Genomic DNA, 15,469 nt, shown 5'->3' with positions numbered 1-15,469 from the left:
AATCTGTACTTTCCACCAGCTATCAAAGGGAGATTCTTACTAGCAGAATACTCTGCTAGCTGCACCATCAGCGAGCTATACTTCATCAAACTGGATATGCATTGAAACTCTTTTTTCCTTTGTTTAGAATTTGCTAACTTGGAGATAGCAGGTCAGTAATACAAAAGCTATGTCACACAAGTCACACTGATGCTGTGTATCACCCTCCTTTAATGTGCTGGCTTCTTTTTCCCAGCTATCTATGAATTAGATGTCTAATTTAGGCTTCTGAACCGCATTTGGGTTAGACATTTGAAGAATACCTGCATTTGCTGTGGTTCTGACATCAAGCAAAAGTATGATTTGAATGACAGTACAATCACGTCTTGGAAATGAAAAGTCTCAATATATATCCAACCAACAGACAATCTGGCTGCTGGAGCACATAATGCATCTATCAACATGTTTCAAGTGACAGGTTTGACTGTCAAAATTACAGCCAAATTTATTGTCTTGACATGCAAAGAACTCACCAGCCAGCGCCCGTTATTTGAAGGATGGTAGAAAGAGGCAATGCTATTGAACAAGCCAGACAGGTGCTTTTGCACTAGTTTACTCGGTCCACCCTGTAACAAATAAACCACAGTATTTTATTACATGAAACAAGTTAAATGAACAGCTAACACAGTAAGTACAAGGTGCAAGTGAGCACTCTCACCACAGTCATACCGCAAAGCATCAAATCACAGCAGCAAATCCCCTCCCTTCCCCACCCTCAGCTCAGCACTAAGGAGCAATTTCTCCCCATCACATCAGATGAGATTCACCCCTAAAAGAGTGATTCAATCCTTCAGCTGCCAGTGCTACTGGCAGCTGTGGATACACACTTGGAATGTGGATAACATTCATTTCCAGAATGGCACAGCCATTTCCATCAGCTAAACAGGACAAACACTCACGTTAAACACATACTTGCTTAAAGCTCTGCATTAGGTTTTGTTTCCCTTCATGAAAAGGCTACTAACCATCATGGCTGTGATCCACATGACTGCATGCCCTACATCGTAAGCATTTGTCAGGAATCTTGGAACAACAACTTGGTTGCTTCCCACTGGAAGATTTAAACTCCTCAGAATTCTGGTGAAAATCTGAAAAGACAATCACATTGGCATAAATTACTTGATGGATTTATTACTTTTTGAATGATTTACTTTATGAATTTATGCCACAGAACTGGCATAAATTAAGTTTTCTAATCAAAAGGTGTTGGTTTGGGGGTTTAAACAACATAAATGCTGTAAATCTTAGAAAAAGCTGAAAGATTCAAAAGGTCACACAGACTGTTTATCAAAGAATACCACTAAGAGCCATTTCCACACTAACTACATATTACACAATCAGATAGCACTTGCACTATAAGATATGCTGTTGCTTCTGTTTGGTTTTGAGGCAGGTGGTAACAGCAGCAACTTCCAGTGCTGCCTTGTACAAAAGGATGCTCAAATCTTCCCATCTTAAACTTAGGTCTTCAAATGAATGTACTTAATTTGAAAGAATGGCCCGCTGCAATGTAAGATCCATATAGGGAAGATGAATGCTTCTCAGCGCAGGGACACCAGGGACTTAAAGCAAACAAGATAATTCCATAAAATGAGGAATATTACCTTTGGTACATACGGATCCCAGTCTATGTATCCAATGTTGTCAGTGGCCAAGCGAGCAAACAGATTTACTAGATGCTGAAAACAACCATAAAAGAAATATTTATTAGAATCATGATAAAAGATGCACAAAGCCCTCAATCTACTTTGCAGGTGCAAGAGAAAAGCTACCCATGGCACTACAGTGCTTGTAAATGCAGATTTCACTCCATCAGGAGCCACCAATGCCACCTTCCACAATGCATCAGAATTCCCGTCTTCAGGAGTCCAACTCATCACACATCTGAGCCCTTACAAAACAGGTAATTGTGATCTCAGCTCTGGCAGAGGCAGCCTGCCAGAACATATACCCCTTCCTCTTCAATATATATATATATATACACAAAAGATACATATCTTTTTAAATGTAAAGACCTATTAATAGTACTTCTACAAGGTACACTCACACTCTCCCTTTCCCCACGCTCTGTGAATTAACATGAAAGGCAGAATGCATTCACTACCATTTAAATTCTCAACCATTTATTGCTAGAGCAACACTGAAGAACAGTAGATGAACAACAGACAAGTTTGAGCTATACACTGTCAAAGAGTTAAGCTTTTGCTAAGAAACATCTTTCCCCCTTTTGAGCCTTCCAGGGTAACTCTGAGCTGGAGCAGCTCAGCAAGAACCTATGATTGCCAATTCATGTCATGGTGCTTCCTCATTACTAGAGCACTCTCATGTGAGCTCAGTGTGGACACTGGCCTAAAACAGCATCTATATTTAGACAGTGAAGAAAATTCAGCCAAAACTGCTTCTGCAGGATCCATCCTACTTAAAGCATGCTTGCCTGTGCTGATGGCTGTCACATCTGTAAGCTTTGGTTTAAGCACATTTGTGGTTTGCAAAGGTCACAGTCATTAGCTGTCAGAGGGGACAGCAGTATGTGACTGTGAAGAATTAGATACTCCATTGCCAGAGGACAGCTTCACGAGTCCAGAAGGAAGCTGAAAAATGTCCTCAGGAAAGGGTTAACAGGACTGAACAAAAAGGAGATAAAGTCTGACTCCCATATCCTGATTGTGAGGAAGCACATAATCCAGCAACACTCCTTTTATGAGCTTGCCCAAATAGGGAAATACCTCTGAGGTCTCCTAGAGCCTTGATGCTTCTATCAGTACCTTGAAGCCATGGCAAAGCCAAAAGGAACTGCCTTAAACAATCCTGCCTTGTTCAGAGGCAGATATTCACAGAAGAACAGTTCACCTCTCAGTCTGAAGGACATGATAGCTTTGGAAAACCCACAAATTCAATTCAGGACAGTCACATCTGACACAGCCTGAAGACTAGTGTTCCATTTAAATTATCTACCTTTTTGATACAGGAAATACCCACTGAAAAAAATCCCTTACCATGCACAAAGGCAACTGATTCTATAGCTCCTCTTCAAACAGCAAGTCCAGCTCTGCCAAAGCGAGCTGAGAAAAAGCTTGCAGCACAGAGAGGCTTAAATTGGACTGCAGTCAGAACCCATATGTCTCGTTTTCTGCATCCAAGCCTGATGCAGTGAACACGCCTGCCCTTAAGATGCAGAGCAGACAGTAAAGGAAACAAGAAGTGAAAGCTTTGGGGGAAAAAATAAAGATGTTGTGAGCAAACTGTCAGAACATGGTGGAAGAGGGAAAAAATATCAGAGACAGCTTATGAAAGAGTGTTGATGATTATTTGTTAGACCATTTGACAGAGACACACCAAACCATGGTATTAAAGTGCAGGCTGTCATCTTCCTGTCAGAAAGAGTAGATGGAATTGTGGGGTTTTGGAGAGCCAGCAGAAAGACGCAATGTCTACAGACAACCTCAAATAGAGCTTTGGCAATCATCCTGTTCCAATCTGGACACTTGTCAACTGTTGAAGCAAAGACTGACTGCCTTCCTTTGCAATGGAACAAAACTCAAACCAGGAAGACCTACACACAAACCTTCTCACAAAGACACTGGGGTTTTGGAAATCAGGTGTCTCCAAAGCCACTAAGAAGTGTACATCAGCAGGAGACCAGTAAGAGGAACAGATGGTCCATGAGCTTATGTTCATGTTGAGTATGGGAAAAAATGTGGTTTTATGCCAAGTTTCACTGTAGTAAAGCCAAGGCACAGGTCAGCTGTAACAGTAGCACCTAAACTAAGAATGACACTTAATTTTCTTTTCCAAGTTTGCATCTATAAGACACACAGTAAAGGACAGACCAGTACATAGTAAATCATTTTACTTGAAAGAAATAGCCTGGTGGTATTTTTGAGCAAGAGGAATACAGGTTCTTTACTGTATCTAAAGCAAAGATGACAATAACTCACTGCAGTCAAGGCAAAGCATTGCTACTCAAAATTAGGGATCATGAAAGATCCATTAAGATGTAAAAGATGGGACTTCACAGAATTCTAACTTAACAGAAATCACAACAGCATCTTGCATCATCAGCAGCATTAACAGGCACTCTGGAAAATGCCCACATTCCCAAGGCTGAAAAGAAAAGCTGCCCGAGCCACCATTAAACACTGTTCACCAAGCACAAGTGCACTCTCATTTAGTCAGCCAGTAATTGCTTGCTAACAATGATGAAGTTACTGTCTCTGCTTGTGTGTGCTAGTTACAGCAGAAGGAAAACAACAATCCATTATATCACTGTTGGACTTCAATGCCTTGCAAACAAGTGGCAGGAACATGTAAATGAATTTCTTCCAGGGTAGGTAGAAAGTAAATACTTACCCCTTCCCACTGGGGAAGGTTCTGAACTGACACCCAAAGGCCTATAAATTCATCAAACCAGAGCCTACAAGAGAACAGAATCAAAGAAAGTTACTTTGATTACAGTTAAATGTTGTGAAAGCAGCTCCCTCACTGGGTTTATCCCTCACTTAGCCAGGTGACTGCAAGAAATCACCTGCCCCTCAACTCATTCAACATGAACAGGGATCAGCACTGACAGGCTTATATCACTTTGTTTCCCACAGCATCCCCTCTATCCGCAAATCTGATCCTGAGTTTCAGTGCTTGCTTCTTCTACCTCCCTTGTTTGAACCCTTCCTTTCACATAAGTGTTTCACCAGCAGTTTCCTTATCTACATCAGTTTCACCACTTCACTACATTTTGCCATCTCAACAAACGTAAACCAGATGAAAATAAATCACACTTCATTTCCCTCTACCTTAAAATCTAAAATTTGTCCTTACTGACCAAGGGTCCCAAGTGTCAAGAGCTTCTATTCTGAATTCACCTGAAGCCAATGATGCAAACCCTCCATACCAGTCCCTCAAATTACAGGTATAAACTATATTCACCCCCTTTCTTGAAGTTTTCAGTAACCCTCTGCCACGAATGTACTGTTAACCTCACAGCCTAAGTAATCTCTATATGCACTAAACATCACTAACTTGCGCTTTGAAGTTCAATAGCTCTGCCTTAAATACGACCCAGATACTGTCCTGCCCTGCCCTGTTAAAGTTTCTCCTTTAATTGTGAAACTCATTTCCTGTCGCTCTCATAGAATCCCAGACTGGTTTGGATTGAAGCGCCTTAAAGCTCCTCCAGCTCCAACCCCTGCCACGGGCAGGGACCCCTTCCACTAGAGCAGCTTGCTCCAAGCCCCTGTGTCCAACCTGGCCTTGAACACTGCCAGGGATGGCGTAGCCACAGCTTCTTCCTTATATCAAATCTATATCTCCCCTCTGGCAGGTTAAGGCCATTCCCCTTGTCCTGTCATTACACACCCTTGTAAAAAGCCCCTCTCAAGGTTTCCTGTAGGCCCCATTTAGGTACTGGTAGACTGATTTAAGGTCTCCCCTGAGTCTTCTCTTCTCCAGGCTTCTCTTCTGTCTCACATTTCCAAATCTTGACTGAAGACCTCCACCTCCAGTTCCATATTTGTAGTAAGAGCTGTATTTTATCCTACATGAAGGACTCATTGGAATCTGGCCCAAATTAAATAAAAGGTAGGACTTAAAGCTCTGCTATGGTTAATTATTTTTTACTTGTGAGACTATTCCTTCAGGATTAAAAGTGCACTTAATTCAATTTAGCTTGCTTTGTTGTGTACCCTGTGCTTTACCCTGGAGAAGGAAGAACTCCTTTGAGAACAGACACTACACAATTTCCCCAGGTTACTTTCACAAAAGAATGCTGACAGAATGTCTTGAATTCCTTCCAACAATGCTCTTAAAAGCCACCATTCATTTTGCTGGTTGACTTCAAGCCACCCTGTAAAGTATCATCAGTTGCATTTGCAACAGAACACTACAGCAACACACACTCGATTGCACTTACTTGAAACCCTTCTGGTGAAGGGCAGGAGGAAGGGTTGTGGGTAGGAATAGCTCAAAGTAGGTTATAGCCTTTTGCATGGTAACATCAAAAGGACACATTAAAGGCCTCCATTCATGCAGCATCTCTGCAGTGGCATCTTCTGGAAAATACCTGAAAGCAAGGAAACCACTTGGCTTGGCTTGAAAGTCTGGGTCTTCTTAAAGCATATCTAAAACTATTCACTGATCTGTCATAAATCTTAGCTCCCAGGAAAATCGTGTGTCCAGGGACAATAGACAGGCAGTCCTTCACCCCACTCAACCTTCGCAGAGCACAGAGTTAAGAGCAAGGACACCACGTGCATCATCCAAGACCACAAATCTAAGAAGGATCTGGCCTTGTCGAACCAGATAAGGTTCTGCAGAATGCAAAACCATTTCAATGTGAAGGCTGGTCAGAAAAAAAAATATCAAACAACTATTTACATTTGATGCAGTATGGAAAAAAGGATTACTTAAGGCATGAGGAATATTTATAGGAGCATTAGAAGAATGCTGGTTATTTAATTTATTTTAAAAACCCCTAAATATCCAAGCACTGCACTATTTAAAATGCACACCAGATGCAACTGTTTATACAACATAACTATTGCAGTTGATATGGGACCAACTGGAAACGCCATCATCAGTGTCCCAACCTTAAGTCAGAATTCTCAAGAAACAAATACCACATTTCCTTTTTAAACACTCTGCTTCAGTGACTTTCACATTCGTACCAGCTACCAGAAAATCAATGCTGCAAATAAGGGGTTTTATTTAGCTACAAAACCACACGTATCTGGGAGAAGTGTTAAGGTTGTTTTATCCTTATGCTTCTCATACTAGCAGTGTGTGTTTAGAACAGCATCTCCTATTGGGCTGTTCAACAGAGTAGCATCAGTGCGTGGAGCAACTGCTCCCATGAAAGCAGATGACAACTACAAAAGGTTGTACAGCCAGTAGTAAGAGAATAAGTCTCTTCATCTCTTCTGTATCCTAAGCTGTGAGCAAAGTCAGTGCAGAGAGCACTGGCTCAGGCACACACGCTCCCAGTGAACACACAGAAGGGCAAAGGCAGCGGTGGCCTTATCTAGCGATATATGGCTTAACTATTAACAGATTTTCCACCAAGGGTGTTCAGAACCAAAACCAAACGACCTTACACTTTGTTTAGATATTGGAACAGAGAGCGTGCCTGTCACTATTTTCATTTTAAGCCACCTAAAACCTGGGTATTGATCATCCATAATGCAGTAAACCCGAAAAGTCCCTACCCTTCACCAAAACCTCCTTAAATGAACTGGGACATCAGCCAGGGAATGACTTGTTTTTAAAACCCACTCTACTTTTCTGCCCCCTCTTAATGTAATATTAAGGATGCAGGCTTTAAACCCCCCCCAGACAACACACACTTACGGTCTGCAGCTCTTCACCAGTGTTTTCAGAACGCTTTCTACAGAACTGAAACAAGAAAGACAACATCAGCGATGGTGTGTTACCTAATTTCAGTGACAGCAGAAAAACAACCATTTGCTGATTTCTCCCTCAAGAGATTAAGATAATGTTGATGCAATTAGATGTCCTCTGTGAACATGCAGTAGCTAACTGCCTTCTACACAGACCTAATCACAATGACTCAAATTGCTCTGTTAAACTCCCAGTCCTACTTTTCATACACTGCTTTTGCATTTAATGCAGTTAAGTGATAAGTGAAGAATTATTATCATTTATTATGAGTAATATCCTGCATTTCATCCATGAACAACCAACAGAGCAAGGTAACTCCTCAGGGAAGCTGAAAACACAAACAGGACAACTGGGTTTATGGACTTAATAAATATTTGCAAGATAGATAAAGGCAACAGACTTCAGAAAGCTGTTATTATTATACTCCAAACACATATCTGCCTTTTCAATCTGGTTTGGGAGTTTGTCCAGTGGTTCTGAGAAGTGAACTATCTGTAAATCATTGGTTATTTCATTAGTTTCCCTCTAACTGCTGGTTTTAAAAGGGTTTTCATCCATTGCAAGGAAACTTGTCTGAGAAATCATTTGAACACACACTGACACAGGATGCCATCAACCACTTAAAACAGATTAAACCTCACAACACACTCAAAGAATAAAAGGGAGAGAAGGAGAGACATCCATCAGTGGAACCATAAAAGTGGGAAATTGTCACATTCTTCACATTTTCTCTTTATTACAAGACAAGCTCCAGACTCGATTGCACTTTTACCAAAAACCATTCCCTGAGTGAACAAGAAAGATTCTGGCAGAAGAACTTGCTGCATCTTCTAGACACACTTTCTGTACTTTTAATAGAAAAAATGCATCCTTCAGCTCATCATCAAAAACTACCATAGAGATCTGCTACTGTGATCAGAAAAAGATGATGCAGATGGATCACCTTCAGAATTCTACTAAAGATCAGCTTGGGTCAATTCATTCTGAGACACAGCAGTACTGGGCATGCACACACTCTCCCCCTCTAGTCCTATACAAAACAAACTGATCCCACACAAGCCAGGAGAGCTATAGAATGGATAAACCACCACTTCCCTCCAATACCTCGACACTCAATGCAAGCCAGCACAAGCCCACCCAGCCTTCACACCACCACTTCAGCTCAAGCAGTGCTCCAGGAGATGAAAAGTTCTTTATGCTCTATGCAACAGTGACCAAGTAAATCCATGGCCTCTCCCAGAAGGAAAAGTCTGAGCTGACTGACAGCTTCTAAAATATGAAGGGGAATGGCCAAGCATTCATTAGAGAGAAACGAGATCAGACTCTGCAAGAAGCTCATCAAGATTCTGGGTTAAAGTGAATACTGTTCTTGAGAGTTAGGAAACAGGTAACGGCTGTTCCAAGAGGAAATAAACAGAGCATGAACCAGCACATTCCTTAAGAGCATTAAAGATGAACATGAAAAATGCTTGTGTGGCCAAACAAAGAAGCCACCCCTGTTCTATCACACACCACTAGAGGAAACTGTGATGAAGGAGGACATGAAGGACAGAGGAGTTTTAAGGAACACCAATGCCAGATATCAACAGATGTTTCTAATTCACAAGTTTTCAGTCAGATCCCAGCATGTGTTTGTGGAAGAGAGCAAAGGAGAAAGATTGGAAGGGATATTCCATCCCTGGCAGTGTTCAAGGCCAGGCTGGATGGGGCATGGAGCAAGCTGCTCTAGTGGAAGGTGTCCCTGCTCGTGGCAGGGGTTAGAACTGGATGAGCTTTAAGGTCCTTTCCAACCCAAACTATTCCATGATTCTATGTCCTTGCCTGTCTTCTGATCACAAATTCAGAATGGAAGCTAGAAAGAAACAAACAGCAGCAATTTTGTAATTAAGGAAACTTCCATCCAAGACACACCTGAACTACAGACCAAGTACAGAAGACATCTTGTACAGCTCCCATTTGATGACTACTAGTCGGAAAGGGACAGGACAATATAGCTGGGAAGAGGCCGCTGGTTACTGGTTTCATTATCACTTTAAACCCACTCAAACCTTTTAGTAGTGGCTCCTGCTCCACTCTTGGTTAGACTTTCTGTGTACCTGTTACTGCTGAAGTGCTCCCAAAGACCTACAGTTATCACACACAAACTTGTGTCTGAAATCCAACACTAAACCAGCCAGGAAACAAGAGAGCACAACAGCAAACAAGGATATATATAAACCACACGGGACGGCATCAGCCTGCTGTGGTTTGTACTCCTGCTCAGGTATTTAATGCTGACCACTTGGATAAGTTATTAAAACCTTTGTAATAGGAAGATAATGAAGCTACATACACGGGAAGGTATCTCCTATTAGTAACTGAGGAGGAAAATGTCTCATGCCATTGACTTTTAGTTCCTGCTTATTACCTTAAGTATTATTAGATCATTATTATCATCTTGCCACACGGATGTATTAAAAAGCATCAACAATACTATTAACCCCTGTCACCAGTCATCACTTTGGCACTACATGATTATTTTTGTCTTTTGGGTAGGATATGACCATATTAACTTGAAAATGCATGGTTTACCTTCATTTTCAAGGAGAATCATGTTTCAGTTAAAACAACACACAAACTGACACTGTTGACTACTCCATGATCGAAAAGCAGTAAAACCACTGTTTCCAGGACACATTCTAGCCCTGTGGTGGACACTCCATTACAAGAGCTTAAATTAAGACAATGAAAGAGCAACCAGCTGTACCCTCACTAATGATTTCAGTGACTTTCTAACTGCAGCTTGCGAGCCAAATATCAACGTCTTACTGGATTAGTACAGCTAAATACTTCTTCCTAAAAGGCCCCAAACAAAGCAAACCAAAGGGAATTCCACTCCACTTCTACCAGTGTTCTGTATTTATATATCCACCAAATCTCCTGATAGGGTTTTTGCTGCAAAAATTCACAGTCAGCTCTGCCAATAGACAAACTCTGCTTCACACTCCACAGCTACAAGGCTGTTGCCGGGTGGATTTTCCAGACCCTATTACCTCACTGCTAAAGCACTTTCCATGATTGCATCGTTTTTAATAGTAAGGTACACTGCCTCCGTGACATGCACTCCTACAGCAAAGCTCATTCTGGCCACATTCAGACCCAGTGATTATTCAAATGTCAATTTTCCCTTCCGTTTGACCCTTGGAATAGATATGCTGGTTAAATTAGTTAGATGTAGCCACTGATTCAGCCACTTGACACACGCTGTATCTTGGTCCCCATTAGAAAGGTTGCCATACAGTGCGACATTCTCATACACAGTGGTGTCATGTTAACATCGGTTTTCCAATACAATTATTTATGCAGGAAATGACACTTGTGTGGCAAGTGTTATGATTGAACAGAACATGCACAAGATGACACATCGGCCAGAGCTGAACAGAACAAAAAGTCTTTCTTACCACCTATGTAATACATTAAGCACAAATGTTTTAGGTGAAGACAAGCCTGGTCGATATGAACTGAATGTAAAAACAAAAAACAAAACACAAAAATAAGAGAAAATTAAAACAGTTGTTAATTTAACAGCTCTAAATCAAATCAATCAGCTTGTAAAAGTCTCACTTGATTTGAACCAAAAAGATATCCCTAAGAATTGATGTTAAAAAGGATAAGCACCGTATGAGAAGAAATCGCACTGCATATTCAGGTAGAGTGTGTGCTATCTATGCAGTTAATAGAAGCTGCATGTTGCAGATGGACCACCACAACCAATACTTTCCTCCCAAATTAACCTCCTTTCCCCTCCTGGAAAAGCCCCCTTCCCACTACACCGGCATCACGCACTGGACCACAGCCCCACAGAGCAAAGTAAGCAGCTTCCCAAGGTGCTGACACATGCCTAGAAGGAACCAACTACAAAAGGTTCTGCTCTTCTGGATTTTCACTTACAAGTAGTACCTACAGTGAGCAAAATAGTGCAATTGAGCAGAATAATTCTTCCAACTACGTAGCCATCAGAGAAAATTAGCATGAAATGCTCTAGTAACAAGATACAAGGCTACAAAACATGTATTTTGTTTGTGTCACTGATCAGCAAGAGGACCTTCCACTCAGCAGAAGGGATCAGTGGTGGTACTTCAACATCCCTGGGCAGAAAGGGATGATTTTTAAAGCAAGTATTTTCACCTTCATTTCTTTACATCAAGTTTCAATTCAAACAAGCATCATGAGCTCTCCGTGTAATATCTTTTATAATCTGGAATGTATAGAGCAGGACCTTCTCTAATTGGAATTATTAGAGAAATCTGTGGAGTTTGACAGATGGGGAGGGATTGGCAGCACAAAGAAAGAACAGAAACAAGTTTTCATTTTAATATCAGTCAAACATTTGTAACAGTCTTAACTGGGAAAAAAATGATTTGTCCATACCATCACTTTGAAAATCTGCGTATGTATTTTCTGTAAAAAGTACTTTCCTTTCTGTGTGCACAGATTTACACCTAGATTCCAGGTACTAGCAATGATTACAGCACATATATTCTAAGAACAGTACCATTTATCTTTTTCCAAAACTCCTATTTTGTTACAAACCAGAAGAGCAGAATTTTAACTTGACTATTTGTGCTGGCTTTGGCTGGGATAGAGTTAATTTTCTGCATAATAGCTGGCACGTTGTGGATTCCTGCTGAAAGCAGTGCTTGATAACCCAGGGATGCTTTCGTTATCACTGAGCAGTGCTTACACAGAGCTAAGGCCTTCTCTGCTCACCCCACAGGAGCTGGCAGTGCACAAGGAGTTGAGACAGGACACAGCCAGGACAGCTGATCCCAACTGACCCAAGGGATGTTCCAGACCATAAGATGTCATGCTCAGAATATAAAGATGGGGTAAGAAAGAAGTGGGGCACACTCAGAGTGATGGCATTTGTCTTCCCAAGTCATCGTGACGCTTTCCTGGGGATGGCTGAATACCTGCCTGACCATGGGAAGTGGTGCATGCTGGATTCCTTGCTTTGCTTGTGTGTGGCTTTTGCTTTCCCTCTTCAATTGTCTTTATCTCAACCCATGAGCTTTCTCACTTTTACCCTTCTGATTCTCTCCCCATCTCTTCAGGAGGCAGTGAGGGAGCAGCTGTGTGGGGCTCAGCTGCAACTGGGGTTAAACCACAATAACATAAAGAAAAAAAATCAACATCAAATCTGTTAGACTGGGAGATATCATCCTAAATATGTTGATGAAGACCCCATATTTAGAAATGAACTCAATCACATTAACAAAGAGAGAAACATCATCACAAACAGATCACTGGCAGAAGGATAGACATGATTTAGTTCAGTCTTGCACAATATTACTGAAATATACTTCATGAAGATAGAATCAAAATATTTACTGTGCATCAAATTCCAACTATTAAAAGCAAATTACAAAGTACTTGAAAGCATTACAGGTACTTATAGCTTATCAAATGGTTTAAAATGCAAGCTTACTTGGGAAACCAATTCAATCCAAGGTTTTCTGTTTTGGAGTATAATATCCTTTCTAACATTTCATAAAGTGGTCTCCATGGCAATTCCAAATCATCCCTGGAAAGCAGCTCTTTTTTCCTAATAGAAAACAAAACAACAACACGCACTTTAGGTTTAAACATTCACGTGGACACACTGTGCATCACAATGTCCCAGGTCACTGCTCTGAACCATGCTAACCATGCTTAGCTTCAGTGCTTGGCACAAGCTTCAGCAAGGTCAGGCCAGAAAGCAGCTGGCCACTTGCAGTATTTCTGCAACCACAGGAGCTGTTACCTTCAGGATAACTCTAAGTGAAACAAACATTCTCATGTTGTGAGACACGTCTTTATGTTCTCCCTACTTGAGATTCAACCTGAACACTTGGCTCTCTAACAGGGGGAAAAAAACTGACATTCTTTCAATTCTACTCCTAAAGCTTTGAAGAGGGAAAGGTGTCTGCATAATGAGAACTCCTTTTACCAACATCATCTGTACAGGGGATGACCACGTGAAGTAACGTGTAATAGGACATACTATTACATTAAGACCAGGTTGGATGGGGCTTGGAGTAACCTGCTTTAGTGGAAGGTGTCCCTGCCTGTGGCAGGGGGCTGGAACTGGATGAGCTTTAAGGTCCCTTCCAACCTAAACCATTCTAGGACTCCATGATTACAGTGTATTGAGCAACTCAAGTAACCAACTACTTTCCATAGTCAGCAGAAATCTGTACTCACTTGAGCAGGTTTATCAAGAGGCGTGCAAATCCCTGCATCATGCTGATCTCCAGCCTTGGGATTGTTACCAACTCATACAACAGTTTGATGAAAAGCACATGGTCTTCTCTGCTAAACTTTCTCCCATACAATCGGATGTACCTGCAACCAAAACAGCCAGTGAGTCAGCAATATATTCATACATTTCCATTATATCCCAGACCTGAGCCAGACTCCGTGTGACTTGGTGTTTAATGACACAAAACTAAAACCTGGTTCACAAGCCCAACAAATAAGAGGCTGAAAGCTTACGCAAAGCGAGATGAACAACTGAAACTAACCACAGGAAGAACAGCAATGACCAAATAAAGCTTACAGCCTTCTAAGATTCAACTCATACCATAACTCCATGCTCACACCAGATACCACAAAAACAAAGATCACAGTCTTTCACCTCAGCTCAAAGTCTACCAGCCATTAGATTTAGTATTTCCAAATCCCCATGTATTTATTTCTCTTAATAAAAAAAAAAAAATCAACCACACAACAGCTCTCACAAGCAGCCTTATTTTACCCAATCCTTGTTGGCAGGGGCACTTTCAGAATGAGATGGGACACGATCCAGAAGCTAATAATAATCAAGTCCAAATCTGAGCACTTCCAGTAAGGGTGAAAAACCGATTTAGACACTGAGCTTTGCTGGTGGTGTCTCCCACTGCTGTCACTGGTATTTACTATCTTAAGAGGGTGTAGATCCATTTGGACTAACTCTGGAAGAAGTGCTTGCTAATGTCAGCTTGAAAAAAGAAATACAGTTGAAGTCTTAAAATACATTCTGCAGCACAAAACCTATCAAAGGTTCTAGTGCAGCATTTCACGTGCCACACACTAGAAATCACCACTCACCAAGGAAGCACACTCCTTTTTATTACTATTCCAACTACTCCTAGCAATTCATAAGAAACCTTACTAATACTCTCTCCTCCAAGCAGCAGTTGGACAAAGCATGTAAGATACAAACCCCTATGAAACAACTTTTAGAGAAGCCTGTTCACTGTTTTGATTTCGTAGAGCTTGGACTGATTTGTAGCCAAACACACACTCCTGGTGCATCAAGGCTCACTCTGGTATCATGAAGAATGTCAAATCTCATGCTGTTGATGTGACACACAGGGCAGCACACAGCTCTGAAGGACTCCTCAAAAATCATAAGAGTCCCAAACTGGTTTGTGTTGGAAGGGACCTTGAAGCTCCAACAGCTCCAACCCCTGACATGGGCAGGGACCCCTTCCACTAGAGCAGCTTGCTCCAAGCCCCTGTGTCCAACCTGGCCTTGAGCACTGCCAGGGATGGGGCAGCCACAGCTTCTCTGGGCACCCTGTGCCAGCGCCTCAGCACCCTCACAGGGAAGAGCTTCTGCCTAAGAGCTCATCTCAGTCTCCCCTCTGGCAGGTTCAAGCCATTCCCCTTGGCCTGTCCCTCCATCCCTTGTCCCAGGCCCCTCTCCAGGTTTCCTGCAGCCCCTTCAGGCACTGGAGCTGCTCTCAGGTCTCCCCTTCAGGAGCCTTCTCTTCTCCAGGCTGCCCCAGCCCAGCTCTCTCAGCCTGGCTCCAGAGCAGAGCTGCTCCAGCCCTTGCAGCAGCTCCGCGGCCTCCTCTGGACTCGCTCCAACAGCTCCATGTCCCTCTTGTGCTGTTGCCCCAGAGCTGGGCACAGGACTCATGGGGTGGGGTGGTCACTGCCAGTGGGAGACCTGACTACCTGAGAACTAAAAATCAGATCACTTAATACAATACGCTTACATGGAACTCACTTCACACAGTGACACAAGATACATGGG

General features: G+C 42.0%; 2 protein-coding genes across 6 annotated transcripts in view; one reads left to right on the top strand and one right to left on the bottom strand.

Annotated features, from left to right (window-relative positions):
* NPHP1 (nephrocystin 1) overlaps positions 1–15,469 on the top strand; it is a 179,074-nt gene that overhangs the window by 123,109 nt on the left and 40,496 nt on the right. The gene's annotated exons all lie outside the window — the stretch shown is intronic.
* PSME4 (proteasome activator subunit 4) overlaps positions 1–15,469 on the bottom strand; it is a 60,494-nt gene that overhangs the window by 38,908 nt on the left and 6,117 nt on the right. For 2 of the 3 annotated variants that reach the window (XM_061461700.1, XM_061461701.1), the window contains exons 2-10: positions 13,651–13,791; positions 12,896–13,012; positions 10,869–10,928; positions 7,378–7,422; positions 5,945–6,094; positions 4,390–4,453; positions 1,644–1,718; positions 1,005–1,127; positions 513–605 (exon numbers count right to left, since the gene is read on the bottom strand). In XM_061461700.1, the coding sequence (XP_061317684.1) occupies positions 513–605; positions 1,005–1,127; positions 1,644–1,718; positions 4,390–4,453; positions 5,945–6,094; positions 7,378–7,422; positions 10,869–10,928; positions 12,896–13,012; positions 13,651–13,791 (868 nt within the window). The remainder of the gene's footprint in view (positions 1–512; positions 606–1,004; positions 1,128–1,643; positions 1,719–4,389; positions 4,454–5,944; positions 6,095–7,377; positions 7,423–10,868; positions 10,929–12,895; positions 13,013–13,650; positions 13,792–15,469) is intronic. The other variant, XM_061461702.1, reaches the window with a different exon arrangement.

Source organism: Pezoporus flaviventris, unplaced genomic scaffold (assembly GCF_033815535.1).
Source record: "Pezoporus flaviventris isolate CSIRO_AGI_PZ_B2104156 unplaced genomic scaffold, CSIRO_AGI_Pfla_v1 ptg000031l, whole genome shotgun sequence".
NCBI classification, from domain to species: domain Eukaryota; kingdom Metazoa; phylum Chordata; class Aves; order Psittaciformes; family Psittacidae; genus Pezoporus; species Pezoporus flaviventris.
Note: the sequence above shows the minus strand (reverse complement) of the source record. Positions and strands in the feature narration are given on the sequence as shown.